Source organism: Engystomops pustulosus, chromosome 9, assembly GCF_040894005.1.
Source record: "Engystomops pustulosus chromosome 9, aEngPut4.maternal, whole genome shotgun sequence".
Lineage (NCBI taxonomy): Eukaryota > Metazoa > Chordata > Amphibia > Anura > Leptodactylidae > Engystomops > Engystomops pustulosus.
This window is the reverse complement of record NC_092419.1, coordinates 102,096,058-102,111,899: the sequence shown is the minus strand read 5'-3', so window position 1 is coordinate 102,111,899 and position 15,842 is coordinate 102,096,058. Positions and strand designations below refer to the sequence as shown.

Genomic DNA, 15,842 nt, shown 5'->3' with positions numbered 1-15,842 from the left:
GTACATAGAGGGGGATCAGGATGGTATGGTACATAGAGGGGGATCAGGATGGTATGGTACATAGAGGAGGATCAGGGTGGTATGGTACATAGAGGGGGATCAGGGTGGTATGGTACATAGAGGAGGATCAGGATGGTATGGTACATAGAGGAGGGATCAGGATGGTATGGTACATAGAGGGGGGATCAGGATGGTATGGTACATAGAGGGGGATCAGGGTGGTATGGTACATAGAGGAGGATCAGGATGGTATGGTACATAGAGGGGGATCAGGGTGGTATGGTACATAGAGGGGGATCAGGGTGGTATGGTACATAGAGGGGGGATCAGGATGGTATGGTACATAGAGGAGGGATCAGGATGGTATGGTACATAGAGGGGGATCAGGATGGTATGGTACATAGAGGAGGATCAGGATGGTATGGTACATAGAGGGGGATCAGGATGGTATGGTACATAGAGGGGGATCAGGATGGTATGGTACATAGAGGGGGGATCAGGATGGTATGGTACATAGAGGGGGATCAGGATGGTATGGTACATAGAGGGGGGATCAGGATGGTATGGTACATAGAGGAGGATCAGGATGGTATGGTACATAGAGGGGGATCAGGATGGTATGGTACATAGAGGGGGATCAGGATGGTATGGTACATAGAGGAGGGATCAGGATGGTATGGTACATAGAGGAGGATCAGGATGGTATGGTACATAGAGGAGGATCAGGATGGTATGGTACATAGAGGGGGGATCAGGATGGTATGGTACATAGAGGAGGGATCAGGATGGTATGGTACATAGAGGAGGATCAGGATGGTATGGTACATAGAGGAGGATCAGGATGGTATGGTACATAGAGAGGGATCAGGATGGTATGGTACATAGAGGAGGGATCAGGATGGTATGGTACATAGAGGAGGATCAGGATGGTATGGTACATAGAGGAGGATCAGGATGGTATGGTACATAGAGGAGGATCAGGATGGTATGGTACATAGAGGGGGATCAGGATGGTATGGTACATAGAGGAGGGATCAGGGTGGTATGGTACATAGAGGGGGATCAGGGTGGTATGGTACATAGAGGAGGATCAGGATGGTATGGTACATAGAGGGGGATCAGGATGGTATGGTACATAGAGGAGGATCAGGGTGGTATGGTACATAGAGGAGGATCAGGATGGTATGGTACATAGAGGGGGATCAGGATGGTATGGTACATAGAGGAGGATCAGGGTGGTATGGTACATAGAGGGGGATCAGGATGGTATGGTACATAGAGGAGGATCAGGGTGGTATGGTACATAGAGGAGGATCAGGATGGTATGGTACATAGAGGGGGATCAGGATGGTATGGTACATAGAGGAGGATCAGGGTGGTATGGTACATAGAGGGGGATCAGGATGGTATGGTACATAGAGGAGGATCAGGATGGTATGGTACATAGAGGAGGATCAGGATGGTATGGTACATAGAGGGGGATCAGGATGGTATGGTACATAGAGGGGGATCAGGATGGTATGGTACATAGAGGAGGGATCAGGGTGGTATGGTACATAGAGGAGGATCAGGGTGGTATGGTACATAGAGGAGGATCAGGGTGGTATGGTACATAGAGGAGGATCAGGATGGTATGGTACATAGAGGGGGGATCAGGATGGTATGGTACATAGAGGAGGGATCAGGATGGTATGGTACATAGAGGAGGATCAGGATGGTATGGTACATAGAGGAGGATCAGGATGGTATGGTACATAGAGAGGGATCAGGATGGTATGGTACATAGAGGAGGGATCAGGATGGTATGGTACATAGAGGAGGATCAGGATGGTATGGTACATAGAGGAGGATCAGGATGGTATGGTACATAGAGGAGGATCAGGATGGTATGGTACATAGAGGGGGATCAGGATGGTATGGTACATAGAGGAGGGATCAGGGTGGTATGGTACATAGAGGGGGATCAGGGTGGTATGGTACATAGAGGAGGATCAGGATGGTATGGTACATAGAGGGGGATCAGGATGGTATGGTACATAGAGGAGGATCAGGGTGGTATGGTACATAGAGGAGGATCAGGATGGTATGGTACATAGAGGGGGATCAGGATGGTATGGTACATAGAGGAGGATCAGGGTGGTATGGTACATAGAGGGGGATCAGGATGGTATGGTACATAGAGGAGGATCAGGGTGGTATGGTACATAGAGGAGGATCAGGATGGTATGGTACATAGAGGGGGATCAGGATGGTATGGTACATAGAGGAGGATCAGGGTGGTATGGTACATAGAGGGGGATCAGGATGGTATGGTACATAGAGGAGGATCAGGATGGTATGGTACATAGAGGAGGATCAGGATGGTATGGTACATAGAGGGGGATCAGGATGGTATGGTACATAGAGGGGGATCAGGATGGTATGGTACATAGAGGAGGGATCAGGGTGGTATGGTACATAGAGGAGGATCAGGGTGGTATGGTACATAGAGGAGGATCAGGGTGGTATGGTACATAGAGGAGGATCAGGATGGTATGGTACATAGAGGGGGGATCAGGATGGTATGGTACATAGAGGAGGGATCAGGATGGTATGGTACATAGAGGGGGATCAGGGTGGTATGGTACATAGAGGAGGGATCAGGGTGGTATGGTACATAGAGGGGGATCAGGATGGTATGGTACATAGAGGGGGATCAGGGTGGTATGGTACATAGAGGAGGATCAGGGTGGTATGGTACATAGAGGGGGATCAGGATGGTATGGTACATAGAGGAGGATCAGGATGGTATGGTACATAGAGGGGGATCAGGGTGGTATGGTACATAGAGGGGGATCAGGATGGTATGGTACATAGAGGGGGATCAGGATGGTATGGTACATAGAGGGGGATCAGGATGGTATGGTACATAGAGGGGGATCAGGGTGGTATGGTACATAGAGGGGGGGTCAGGGTGGTATGGTACATAGAGGGGGATGGATCGGGGTGCCATGGCACATTAAGTGGGAGGGGATGAGGTGCCAGTCTGGTTGTCGGCTGCCACATGGTTAGATTACAGTAGAGATATGGGGCACAGAGGGCCCTCACCGCTCTCACACCCGGGGCTCAGGTTTCTCTGTCGGGGAGGATTACACATCCTGGAATTCCAGCTGTACACAGCAATTCATGCAAATCTGCCTGACACACTGTAACGCAGCAACCGCACTGCTAGCGATAGTCATCGACCGCTGGGGTCATGTACTGACAGGGGGACAACTATAGAAGCACAGCTACACAGTAACATGAGGATCACTATAGGGATCACACAGTAACATGGGGATCACTATAGGGATCACACAGTAACATAGGGATCACTATAGGGATCACACAGTAACATGGGGATCACTATAGGGATCACACAGTAACATGAGGATCACTATAGGGATCACACAGTAACATAGGGATCACTATAGGGATCACACAGTAACATGGGGATCACTATACGGATCACACAATAACATGGGGATCACTATAGGGATCACACAGTAACATGGGGATCACTATACGGATCACACAGTAACATGGGGATCACTATAGGGATCACACAGTAACATGGGGATCACTATAGGGATCACACAGTAACATGAGGATCACTATAGGGATCACACAGTAACATGGGGATCACTATAGGGATCACACAGTAACATGAGGATCACTATAGGGATCACACAGTAATATGAGGATCACTATAGGGATCACACAGTAACATGAGGATCACTATCGGGATCGCACAGTAACATGAGGATCACTATAGGGATCACACAGTAACATGGGGATCACTATAGGGATCACACAGTAACATGAGGATCACTATAGGGATCACACAGTAACATGAGGATCACTATAGGGATCACACAGTAACATGAGGATCACTATAGGGAATCACACAGTAACATGGGGATCACTATAGGGAATCACACAGTAACATGGGGATCACTATAGGGAATCACACAGTAACATGAGGATCACTGTAGGGATCACACAGTAATATGAGGATCACTATAGGGATCACACAGTAACATGAGGATCACTATAGGGATCACACAGTAACATGGGGATCACTATAGGGATCACACAGTAACATGGGGATCACTATAGGGATCACACAGTAACATGGGGATCACTATAGGGATCACACAGTAACATGAGGATCACTATAGGGATCACACAGTAACATGAGGATCACTATAGGGATCACACAGTAACATGGGGATCACTATTGGGATCACACAGTAACATGGGGATCACTATAGGGATCACACAGTAACATGAGGATCACTATAGGGATCACACAGTAACATGAGGATCACTATAGGGATCACACAGTAACATGAGGATCACTATAGGGATCACACAGTATCATGAGGATCACTGTAGGGATCACACAGTATCATGAGGATCACTATAGGGATCACACAGTAACATGAGGATCACTATAGGGATCACACAGTAACATAGGGATCATTTTGGGGAGTCACAAAGTTATTTGATGCTGAGTTATAATAATGGAGTTGTGGAATCCGCTCACATAAATGATAATTAATCTGTCGGTTGATATTACGAGATCAGAGATCAGTCACCCGTATTCCTGGACAATGCCTGTGACGTCTCATCATGTGACCCCAGTCATGGGAGACGCCTGGAGCCCCTCACACTGCGCGGTGCAGGGATAATTTATTTTTTCTATATTTTTGGTGTAACCTAATCTCTTCAGCTTCTAATACTGCGGTTACAGCCCTTGTATACAATCCTTGCCTCCAGTATACAGCCCCTCCCCCAGTATACAGCCCCTCCCCCAGTATACAGCCCCTGCCCCCAGTATACAGCCCCTGCCCCCAGTATACAGCCCCTGCCCCCAGTATACAGCCCCTCCCCCAGTATACAGCCCCTCCCCCAGTATACAGCCCCTCCCCCAGTATACAGCCCCTCCCCCAGTATACAGCCCCTGCCCCCAGTATACAGCCCCTGCCCCCAGTATACAGCCCCTGCCCCCAGTATACAGCCCCTGCCCCCAGTATACAGCCCCTCCCCCAGTATACAGCCCCTGCCCCCAGTATACAGCCCCTGCCCCCAGTATACAGCCCCTGCCCCCAGTATACAGCCCCTCCCCCAGTATACAGCCCCTCCCCCAGTATACAGCCCCTCCCCCAGTATACAGCCCCTGCCCCCATTATACAGCCCCTGCCCCCATTATACAGCCCCTGCCCCCAGTATACAGCCCCTGCCCCCAGTATACAGCCCCTGCCCCCAGTATACAGCCCCTCCCCCAGTATACAGCCCCTCCCCCCAGTATACAGCCCCTCCCCCAGTATACAGCCCCTGCCCCCAGTATACAGCCCCTCCCCCAGTATACAGCCCCTCCCCCAGTATACAGCCCCTGCCCCCATTATACAGCCCCTGCCCCCATTATACAGCCCCTGCCCCCAGTATACAGCCCCTCCCCCCAGTATACAGCCCCTCCCCCCAGTATACAGCCCCTCCCCCAGTATACAGCCCCTCCCCCCAGTATACAGCCGCTCCCCCAGTATACAGCCCCTCCCCCCAGTATACAGCCCCTCCCCCCAGTATACAGCCCCTCCCCCAGTATACAGCCCCCTGCCCCCAGTATACAGCCCCCTGCCCCCAGTATACAGCCCCTGCCCCCAGTATACAGCCCCTGCCCCCAGTATACAGCCCCTCCCCCAGTATACAGCCCCTCCCCCAGTATACAGCCCCTGCCCCCAGTATACAGCCCCTGCCCCCAGTATACAGCCCCTCCCCCCAGTATACAGCCGCTCCCCCAGTATACAGCCCCTCCCCCCAGTATACAGCCTCTCCCCCCCAGTATACAGCCCCTCCCCCAGTATACAGCCCCTCCCCCAGTATACAGCCCCTGCCCCCATTATACAGCCCCTGCCCCCATTATACAGCCCCTGCCCCCAGTATACAGCCCCTCCCCCAGTATACAGCCCCTCCCACAGTATACAGCCCCTCCCCCCAGTATACAGCCCCTGCCCCCAGTATACAGCCCCTGCCCCCATTATACAGCCCCTGCCCCCATTATACAGCCCCTGCCCCCATTATACAGCCCCTGCCCCCATTATACAGCCCCTGCCCCCAGTATACAGCCCCTCCCCCCAGTATACAGCCCCTCCCCCAGTATACAGCCCCTCCCCCAGTATACAGCCCCTCCCCCCAGTATACAGCCGCTCCCCCAGTATACAGCCCCTCCCCCCAGTATACAGCCCCTCCCCCAGTATACAGCCCCCTGCCCCCAGTATACAGCCCCCTGCCCCCAGTATACAGCCCCTGCCCCCAGTATACAGCCCCTGCTCCCAGTATACAGCCCCTGCCCCCAGTATACAGCCCCTGCCCCCAGTATACAGCCCCTTCCCCAGTATACAGACCCTGCCCCCAGTATACAGCCCCTGCCCCCATTATACAGCCCCTGCCCCCAGTATACAGCCCCTCCCCCCAGTATACAGCCCCTCCCCCCAGTATACAGCCCCTCCCCCCAGTATACAGCCCCTGCCCCCAGTATACAGCCCCTGCCCCCAGTATACAGCCCCTCCCCCAGTATACAGCCCCTCCCCCAGTATACAGCCCCTCCCCCAATATACAGCCCCTCCCCCAGTATACAGCCCCTGCCCCCAGTATACAGCCCCTGCCCCCATTATACAGCCCCTGCCCCCAGTATACAGCCCCTGCCCCCAGTATACAGCCCCTGCCCCCAGTATACAGCCCCTCCCCCAGTATACAGCCCCTCCCCCAGTATACAGCCCCTCCCCCAGTATACAGCCCCTGCCCCCATTATACAGCCCCTGCCCCCAGTATACAGCCCCTGCCCCCAGTATACAGCCCCTGCCCCCAGTATACAGCCCCTCCCCCAGTATACAGCCCCTCCCCCAGTATACAGCCCCTCCCCCAGTATACAGCCCCTCCCCCAGTATACAGCCCCTCCCCCAGTATACAGCCCCTGCCCCCATTATACAGCCCCTGCCCCCATTATACAGCCCCTGCCCCCAGTATACAGCCCCTGCCCCCAGTATACAGCCCCTCCCCCAGTATACAGCCCCTGCCCCCAGTATACAGCCCCTCCCCCCAGTATACAGCCCCTGCCCCCAGTATACAGCCCCTCCCCCAGTATACAGCCCCTGCCCCCAGTATACAGCCCCTCCCCCAGTATACAGCCCCTCCCCCAGTATACAGCCCCTGCCCCCATTATACAGCCCCTGCCCCCATTATACAGCCCCTGCCCCCATTATACAGCCCCTGCCCCCAGTATACAGCCCCTGCCCCCAGTATACAGCCCCTGCCCCCAGTATACAGCCCCTCCCCCCAGTATACAGCCCCTCCCCCAGTATACAGCCCCTCCCCCCAGTATACAGCCCCTCCCCCAGTATACAGCCCCTCCCCCAGTATACAGCCCCTCCCCCAGTATACAGCCCCTCCCCCAGTATACAGCCCCTCCCCCAGTATACAGCCCCTCCCCCAGTATACAGCCCCTGCCCCCATTATACAGCCCCTGCCCCCAGTATACAGCCCCTGCCCCCAGTATACAGCCCCTCCCCCAGTATACAGCCCCTCCCCCAGTATACAGCCCCTCCCCCAGTATACAGCCCCTCCCCCCAGTATACAGCCGCTCCCCCAGTATACAGCCCCTCCCCCCAGTATACAGCCCCTCCCCCCAGTATACAGCCCCCTGCCCCCAGTATACAGCCCCTGCCCCCAGTATACAGCCCCTGCTCCCAGTATACAGCCCCTGCCCCCAGTATACAGCCCCTTCCCCAGTATACAGACCCTGCCCCCAGTATACAACCCCTGCCCCCATTATACAGCCCCTGCCCCCAGTATACAGCCCCTGCCCCCAGTATACAGCCCCTCCCCCCAGTATACAGCCCCTCCCCCCAGTATACAGCCCCTGCCCCCAGTATACAGCCCCTCCCCCCAGTATACAGCCCCTCCCCCAGTATACAGCCCCTCCCCCAGTATACAGCCCCTCCCCCAGTATACAGCCCCTGCCCCCATTATACAGCCCCTGCCCCCATTATACAGCCCCTCCCCCAGTATACAGCCCCTCCCCCAGTATACAGCCCCTCCCCCAGTATACAGCCCCTGCCCCCATTATACAGCCCCTCCCCCAGTATACAGCCCCTGCCCCCATTATACAGCCCCTGCCCCCATTATACAGCCCCTCCCCCCAGTATACAGCCCCTCCCCCCAGTATACAGCCCCTGCCCCCAGTATACAGCCCCTGCCCCCAGTATACAGCCCCTCCCCCAGTATACAGCCCCTCCCCCAGTATACAGCCCCTCCCCCAGTATACAGCCCCTCCCCCAGTATACAGCCCCTCCCCCAGTATACAGCCCCTCCCCCAGTATACAGCCCCTGCCCCCAGTATACAGCCCCTGCCCCCAGTATACAGCCCCTGCCCCCAGTATACAGCCCCTGCCCCCAGTATACAGCCCCTGCCCCCAGTATACAGCCCCTGCCCCCAGTATACAGCCCCTCCCCCCAGTATACAGCCCCTCCCCCCAGTATACAGCCCCTCCCCCAGTATACAGCCCCTCCCCCAGTATACAGCCCCTCCCCCCAGTATACAGCCCCTGCCCCCAGTATACAGCCCCTGCCCCCAGTATACAGCCCCTCCCCCAGTATACAGCCCCTCCCCCAGTATACAGCCCCTGCCCCCAGTATACAGCCCCTGCCCCCAGTATACAGCCCCTGCCCCCAGTATACAGCCCCTCCCCCAGTATACAGCCCCTGCCCCCAGTATACAGCCCCTCCCCCAGTATACAGCCCCTCCCCCAGTATACAGCCCCTCCCCCAGTATACAGCCCCTGCCCCCATTATACAGCCCCTGCCCCCATTATACAGCCCCTGCCCCCAGTATACAGCCCCTCCCCCCAGTATACAGCCCCTCCCCCCAGTATACAGCCCCTCCCCCAGTATACAGCCCCTCCCCCCAGTATACAGCCGCTCCCCCAGTATACAGCCCCTCCCCCCAGTATACAGCCCCTCCCCCAGTATACAGCCCCCTGCCCCCAGTATACAGCCCCCTGCCCCCAGTATACAGCCCCCTGCCCCCAGTATACAGCCCCTGCCCCCAGTATACAGCCCCTGCCCCCAGTATACAGCCCCTGCCCCCAGTATACAGCCCCTCCCCCAGTATACAGCCCCTGCCCCCATTATACAGCCCCTGCCCCCATTATACAGCCCCTGCCCCCAGTATACAGCCCCTGCCCCCAGTATACAGCCCCTGCCCCCAGTATACAGCCCCTGCCCCCAGTATACAGCCCCTCCCCCATTATACAGCCCCTGCCCCAGTATACAGCCCCTCCCCCCCATATACAGCCCCTCCCCCCAGTATACAGCCCCTCCCCCCAGTATACAGCCCCTCCCCCCAGTATACAGCCCCTCCCCCAGTATACAGCCCCTCCCCCCAGTATACAGCCCCTCCCCCCAGTATACAGCCCCTCCCCCCAGTATACAGCCGCTCCCCCAGTATACAGCCCCTCCCCCCAGTATACAGCCCCTCCCCCAGTATACAGCCCCCTGCCCCCAGTATACAGCCCCCTGCCCCCAGTATACAGCCCCTGCCCCCAGTATACAGCCCCTGCCCCCAGTATACAGCCCCTCCCCCAGTATACAGCCCCTCCCCCAGTATACAGCCCCTCCCCCAGTATACAGCCCCTCCCCCAGTATACAGCCCCTGCCCCCATTATACAGCCCCTGCCCCCATTATACAGCCCCTGCCCCCAGTATACAGCCCCTGCCCCCAGTATACAGCCCCTCCCCCAGTATACAGCCCCTCCCCCAGTATACAGCCCCTCCCCCAGTATACAGCCCCTCCCCCAGTATACAGCCCCTGCCCCCATTATACAGCCCCTGCCCCCAGTATACAGCCCCTGCCCCCAGTATACAGCCCCTCCCCCAGTATACAGCCCCTCCCCCCAGTATACAGCCCCTGCCCCCAGTATACAGCCCCTCCCCCAGTATACAGCCCCTGCCCCCAGTATACAGCCCCTCCCCCAGTATACAGCCCCTCCCCCAGTATACAGCCCCTGCCCCCATTATACAGCCCCTGCCCCCATTATACAGCCCCTGCCCCCAGTATACAGCCCCTCCCCCCAGTATACAGCCCCTCCCCCAGTATACAGCCCCTCCCCCAGTATACAGCCCCTCCCCCCAGTATACAGCCCCTCCCCCAGTATACAGCCCCTCCCCCAGTATACAGCCCCTCCCCCAGTATACAGCCCCTCCCCCAGTATACAGCCCCTCCCCCAGTATACAGCCCTTGCCCCCATTATACAGCCCCTCCCCCATTATACAGCCCCTGCCCCCATTATACAGCCCCTCCCCCATTATACAGCCCCTGCCCCCAGTATACAGCCCCTGCCCCCAGTATACAGCCCCTCCCCCAGTATACAGCCCCTCCCCCAGTATACAGCCCCTCCCCCAGTATACAGCCCCTCCCCCAGTATACAGCCCCTCCCCCCAGTATACAGCCCCTCCCCCCAGTATACAGCCGCTCCCCCAGTATACAGCCCCTCCCCCCAGTATACAGCCCCTCCCCCCAGTATACAGCCCCCTGCCCCCAGTATACAGCCCCTGCCCCCAGTATACAGCCCCTGCTCCCAGTATACAGCCCCTGCCCCCAGTATACAGCCCCTTCCCCAGTATACAGACCCTGCCCCCAGTATACAGACCCTGCCCCCATTATACAGCCCCTGCCCCCAGTATACAGCCCCTCCCCCCAGTATACAGCCCCTCCCCCCAGTATACAGCCCCTGCCCCCAGTATACAGCCCCTCCCCCCAGTATACAGCCCCTCCCCCAGTATACAGCCCCTCCCCCAGTATACAGCCCCTGCCCCCATTATACAGCCCCTGCCCCCATTATACAGCCCCTGCCCCCAGTATACAGCCCCTCCCCCATTATACAGCCCCTGCCCCCATTATACAGCCCCTGCCCCCATTATACAGCCCCTCCCCCAGTATACAGCCCCTCCCCCAGTATACAGCCCCTCCCCCAGTATACAGCCCCTGCCCCCATTATACAGCCCCTCCCCCAGTATACAGCCCCTGCCCCCATTATACAGCCCCTGCCCCCATTATACAGCCCCTCCCCCCAGTATACAGCCCCTCCCCCCAGTATACAGCCCCTGCCCCCAGTATACAGCCCCTCCCCCCAGTATACAGCCCCTCCCCCAGTATACAGCCCCTCCCCCAGTATACAGCCCCTCCCCCAGTATACAGCCCCTGCCCCCATTATACAGCCCCTGCCCCCATTATACAGCCCCTGCCCCCATTATACAGCCCCTGCCCCCATTATACAGCCCCTCCCCCAGTATACAGCCCCTCCCCCAGTATACAGCCCCTCCCCCAGTATACAGCCCCTGCCCCCATTATACAGCCCCTCCCCCAGTATACAGCCCCTGCCCCCATTATACAGCCCCTGCCCCCATTATACAGCCCCTCCCCCCAGTATACAGCCCCTCCCCCCAGTATACAGCCCCTGCCCCCAGTATACAGCCCCTGCCCCCAGTATACAGCCCCTCCCCCAGTATACAGCCCCTCCCCCAGTATACAGCCCCTCCCCCAGTATACAGCCCCTCCCCCAGTATACAGCCCCTCCCCCCAGTATACAGCCCCTGCCCCCAGTATACAGCCCCTCCCCCAGTATACAGCCCCTGCCCCCAGTATACAGCCCCTCCCCCAGTATACAGCCCCTCCCCCAGTATACAGCCCCTGCCCCCATTATACAGCCCCTGCCCCCATTATACAGCCCCTGCCCCCATTATACAGCCCCTGCCCCCAGTATACAGCCCCTGCCCCCAGTATACAGCCCCTCCCCCCAGTATACAGCCCCTCCCCCAGTATACAGCCCCTCCCCCAGTATACAGCCCCTCCCCCCAGTATACAGCCCCTCCCCCAGTATACAGCCCCTCCCCCAGTATACAGCCCCTCCCCCAGTATACAGCCCCTCCCCCAGTATACAGCCCCTCCCCCAGTATACAGCCCCTCCCCCAGTATACAGCCCCTGCCCCCATTATACAGCCCCTGCCCCCATTATACAGCCCCTGCCCCCAGTATACAGCCCCTCCCCCAGTATACAGCCCCTCCCCCAGTATACAGCCCCTCCCCCAGTATACAGCCCCTCCCCCCAGTATACAGCCGCTCCCCCAGTATACAGCCCCTCCCCCCAGTATACAGCCCCTGCCCCCAGTATACAGCCCCTCCCCCAGTATACAGCCCCTCCCCCAGTATACAGCCCCTCCCCCAGTATACAGCCCCTGCCCCCATTATACAGCCCCTGCCCCCATTATACAGCCCCTGCCCCCAGTATACAGCCCCTCCCCCCAGTATACAGCCCCTCCCCCCAGTATACAGCCCCTCCCCCAGTATACAGCCTTTCCCCCCAGTATACAGCCGCTCCCCCAGTATACAGCCCCTCCCCCCAGTATACAGCCCCTCCCCCAGTATACAGCCCCTCCCCCAGTATACAGCCCCCTGCCCCCAGTATACAGCCCCTGCCCCCAGTATACAGCCCCTGCCCCCAGTATACAGCCCCTGCCCCCAGTATACAGCCCCTCCCCCAGTATACAGCCCCTGCCCCCATTATACAGCCCCTGCCCCCATTATACAGCCCCTGCCCCCAGTATACAGCCCCTGCCCCCAGTATACAGCCCCTGCCCCCAGTATACAGCCCCTGCCCCCATTATACAGCCCCTGCCCCCATTATACAGCCCCTGCCCCAGTATACAGCCCCTGCCCCCATTATACAGCCCCTGCCCCCATTATACAGCCCCTGCCCCAGTATACAGCCCCTCCCCCCCATATACAGCCCCTCCCCCCAGTATACAGCCCCTGCCCCCAGTATACAGCCCCTGCCCCCAGTATACAGCCCCTCCCCCCCATATACAGCCCCTCCCCCAGTATACAGCCCCTCCCCCAGTATACAGCCGCTCCCCCAGTATACAGCCCCTCCCCCTATATACAGCCCCTCCCCCCAGTATACAGCCCCTCCCCCCAGTATACAGCCCTCCCCCCAGTATACAGCCCCTCCCCCCCAGTATACAGCCCCTCCCCCCAGTATACAGCCTTGTATACTCCTCATTACTCACCTTCTCCATCCTTCCTCTCTCTAGGAATGTATTTTGTCCGGGATCATGTCAGTAAATGGAAAGAAAGTTTTGCATATGGACAGGAACCCGTACTATGGCGGAGAGAGCTCGTCTATCACCCCTCTGGAAGAGGTACAGTCCGGGGTCATAGTGTCATTGGGGGTCTGTGGGTTATCCATCTCATGGCGCCGCCTCTGCTGTACATAGTGGTGATACATGATCTTTCTGCGGATTCTCCCATAACACAATCCGTCTTATTTCTGCAGCTCTACAAAAGGTTTGAAATCGCCGATGGTCCTGCGGAGAGCATGGGGAGGGGACGTGACTGGAACGTGGACCTGATCCCCAAATTTCTTATGGCCAATGGTAAGTGTGATAGGGTCTGCCCTTCTCAGAGGTGACATTGTACTGATAAGCTGCACAGGGTGGATATGATATTGCAGCTCAGCCAAATCCACATGGATACATATAAGCTGCAGTACCCATGGCAGACACAGGCCACGGTGGCGCTGTCTTATGCAGCTCAGGACATAACACCGGACTGGGATATCCTCATCCACAATGCAGCGTTGCACAGTACTACGTCTTAAAACAAGGTTATGAAACTCCGAGGATTATGAGATTTCTGCAACGAAAAAAACAGGAAGCCGAATTGTGGAGCATGAAGAGGAAATCCCTAGATTGCAGCTGTGTATCCGCTGTACGGAGCAGCTGAGAGGTCACTAATGTCTCCCCCGACCCCTGTATGGGCAGCGCATGGCAGACGCACTGATCCTGTGTGATGCTGATCTGTAGCTGCTACTATAAGGAGTGCGGATGTAAATGGCGCATTTGCTATTTATGAAATAGGATTCATATTTTTTATGAATGTGGCCAAATTTTTATTACTTGAAGGTTAGAAGAACATGATGGCAGTCAGTCCATGAATCAGGAACCAATGCTCAGGCCAGGATTTATAGTGCAAGGGGCACAGCACCTCCACCCCTGTAACCAAACAGGGGCAGGTCACCGAAGGACAGCGACATGGGACAAAGACATGAGATCACCCGTGTAGAAGACTAACCAAAGAGAAGGGAGGGTTGGTCCACATAGGTGCAACCCTTCTCCGTGCACAGGGCAGGTCACCTGCAGACATATGTGCTGGTTGCTGGGGGTCCCAGTGATCAGACACTTGCCCTCTATACAAGTGTCTGTAGTGGGAAGACTCCTGTAAGGATTGTGTGCAGCTGCTTCCTGCCTGTACATAAGCTGCATCCTCTCCCCGGCCTCTAATCACAGAGTAGGAAGAGACAGAAGAAAAATATGGAAAGAGAAAAGCTACACTCCGGGTAACACTCTGGGTGACGCTCTGGGTAACGCTCTGGGTGACGCTCTGGGTGACGCTCTGGGTAACACTCTGGGTAACACTCTGGGTAACACTCTGGGTAACACTCTGGGTGACACTCTGGGTGACACTCTGGGTAACACTCTGGGTAACACTCTGGGTGACGCTCTGGGTAACGCTCTGGGTGACGCTCTGGGTAACACTCTGGGTAACACTCTGGGTAACACTCTGGGTGACGCTCTGGGTAACACTCTGGGTAACACTCTGGGTAACACTCTGGGTGACGCTCTGGGTAACGCTCTGGGTGACGCTCTGGGTAACGCTCTGGGTGACGCTCTGGGTAACGCTCTGGGTGATGCTCTGGGTAACGCTCTGGGTGATGCTCTGGGTAACGCTCTGGGTGACGCTCTGGGTGATGCTCTGGGTGACGCTCTGGGTGACGCTCTGGGTGACGCTCTGGGTAACGCTCTGGGTGACGCTCTGGGTGACGCCGTGTAATAAATAAGATCTGATCTCAAGGTAATGAGCTAAGGGTCGTCTCCTGGATAGTAGACACAAGGAGTAGACAGGAGCAGAGTAATGAGTAGGGACATGACCAAGAGAAGAAGAACAAGGACCAGCGGAGTCTGATATCATCCACTAGTACTGGATACCTGGTGATCATCAAAAGTGTCAATTTTCCAGATGAGAAGTCATCGCTGGCGACTGGTTCCCCATTAAGTCCTGAGATCTCACATCGGCAGAGGTGAGGGTTACCTGCTCCTCCTCAGACCTCGCACTGCACAGTGATCAGTGGTCCCGGGTCAGGACTAGTTATCACACCGGGTGTCATCATGTATATATATACACTCTCCGGCCACTTTATTAGGTACACCATGATAGTAACGGGTTGGACCCCCTTTTGCCTTCAGAACTGCCTCAATTCTTCGTGGCATAGATACAACAAGGTGCTGGAAGCTCCTCAGAGATTTTGCTCCATATTGACATGATGGCATCACACAGTTGCCGCAGATTTGTCGGCTGCACATCCATGATGCGAATCTCCCGTTCCACCACATCCCAAAGATGCTCTATTGGATTGAGATCTGGTGACTGTGGAGGCCATTTGTGTCCAGTGACCTCATTGTCATGTTCCAGAAACCAGTCTAAGATGATTCCAGCTTTATGACATGGTGCATTATCCTGCTGAAAGTAGCCATCAGATGTTACAGGGTACATTGTGCTCATAAAGGGATGGACATGGTCAGCAACAATACTCAGGTAGGCTGTGGCGTTGTACCAAGGGGCCCAAAGAGTGCCAAGAAAATATTCCCCACACCATGACACCACCACCACCAGCCTGAACCGCTGATACAAGGCAGGATGGATCCATGAC

General features: G+C 56.4%; 1 protein-coding gene across 1 annotated transcript in view; it reads left to right on the top strand.

Moving 5' to 3' along the window:
- Positions 1–15,842, top strand: part of GDI1 (GDP dissociation inhibitor 1) — a 31,932-nt gene that overhangs the window by 8,736 nt on the left and 7,354 nt on the right. Inside the window, exons 2-3 of the mRNA XM_072124937.1 lie at positions 13,168–13,275; positions 13,410–13,509. Of these exons, the coding sequence (XP_071981038.1) occupies positions 13,168–13,275; positions 13,410–13,509 (208 nt within the window). The remainder of the gene's footprint in view (positions 1–13,167; positions 13,276–13,409; positions 13,510–15,842) is intronic.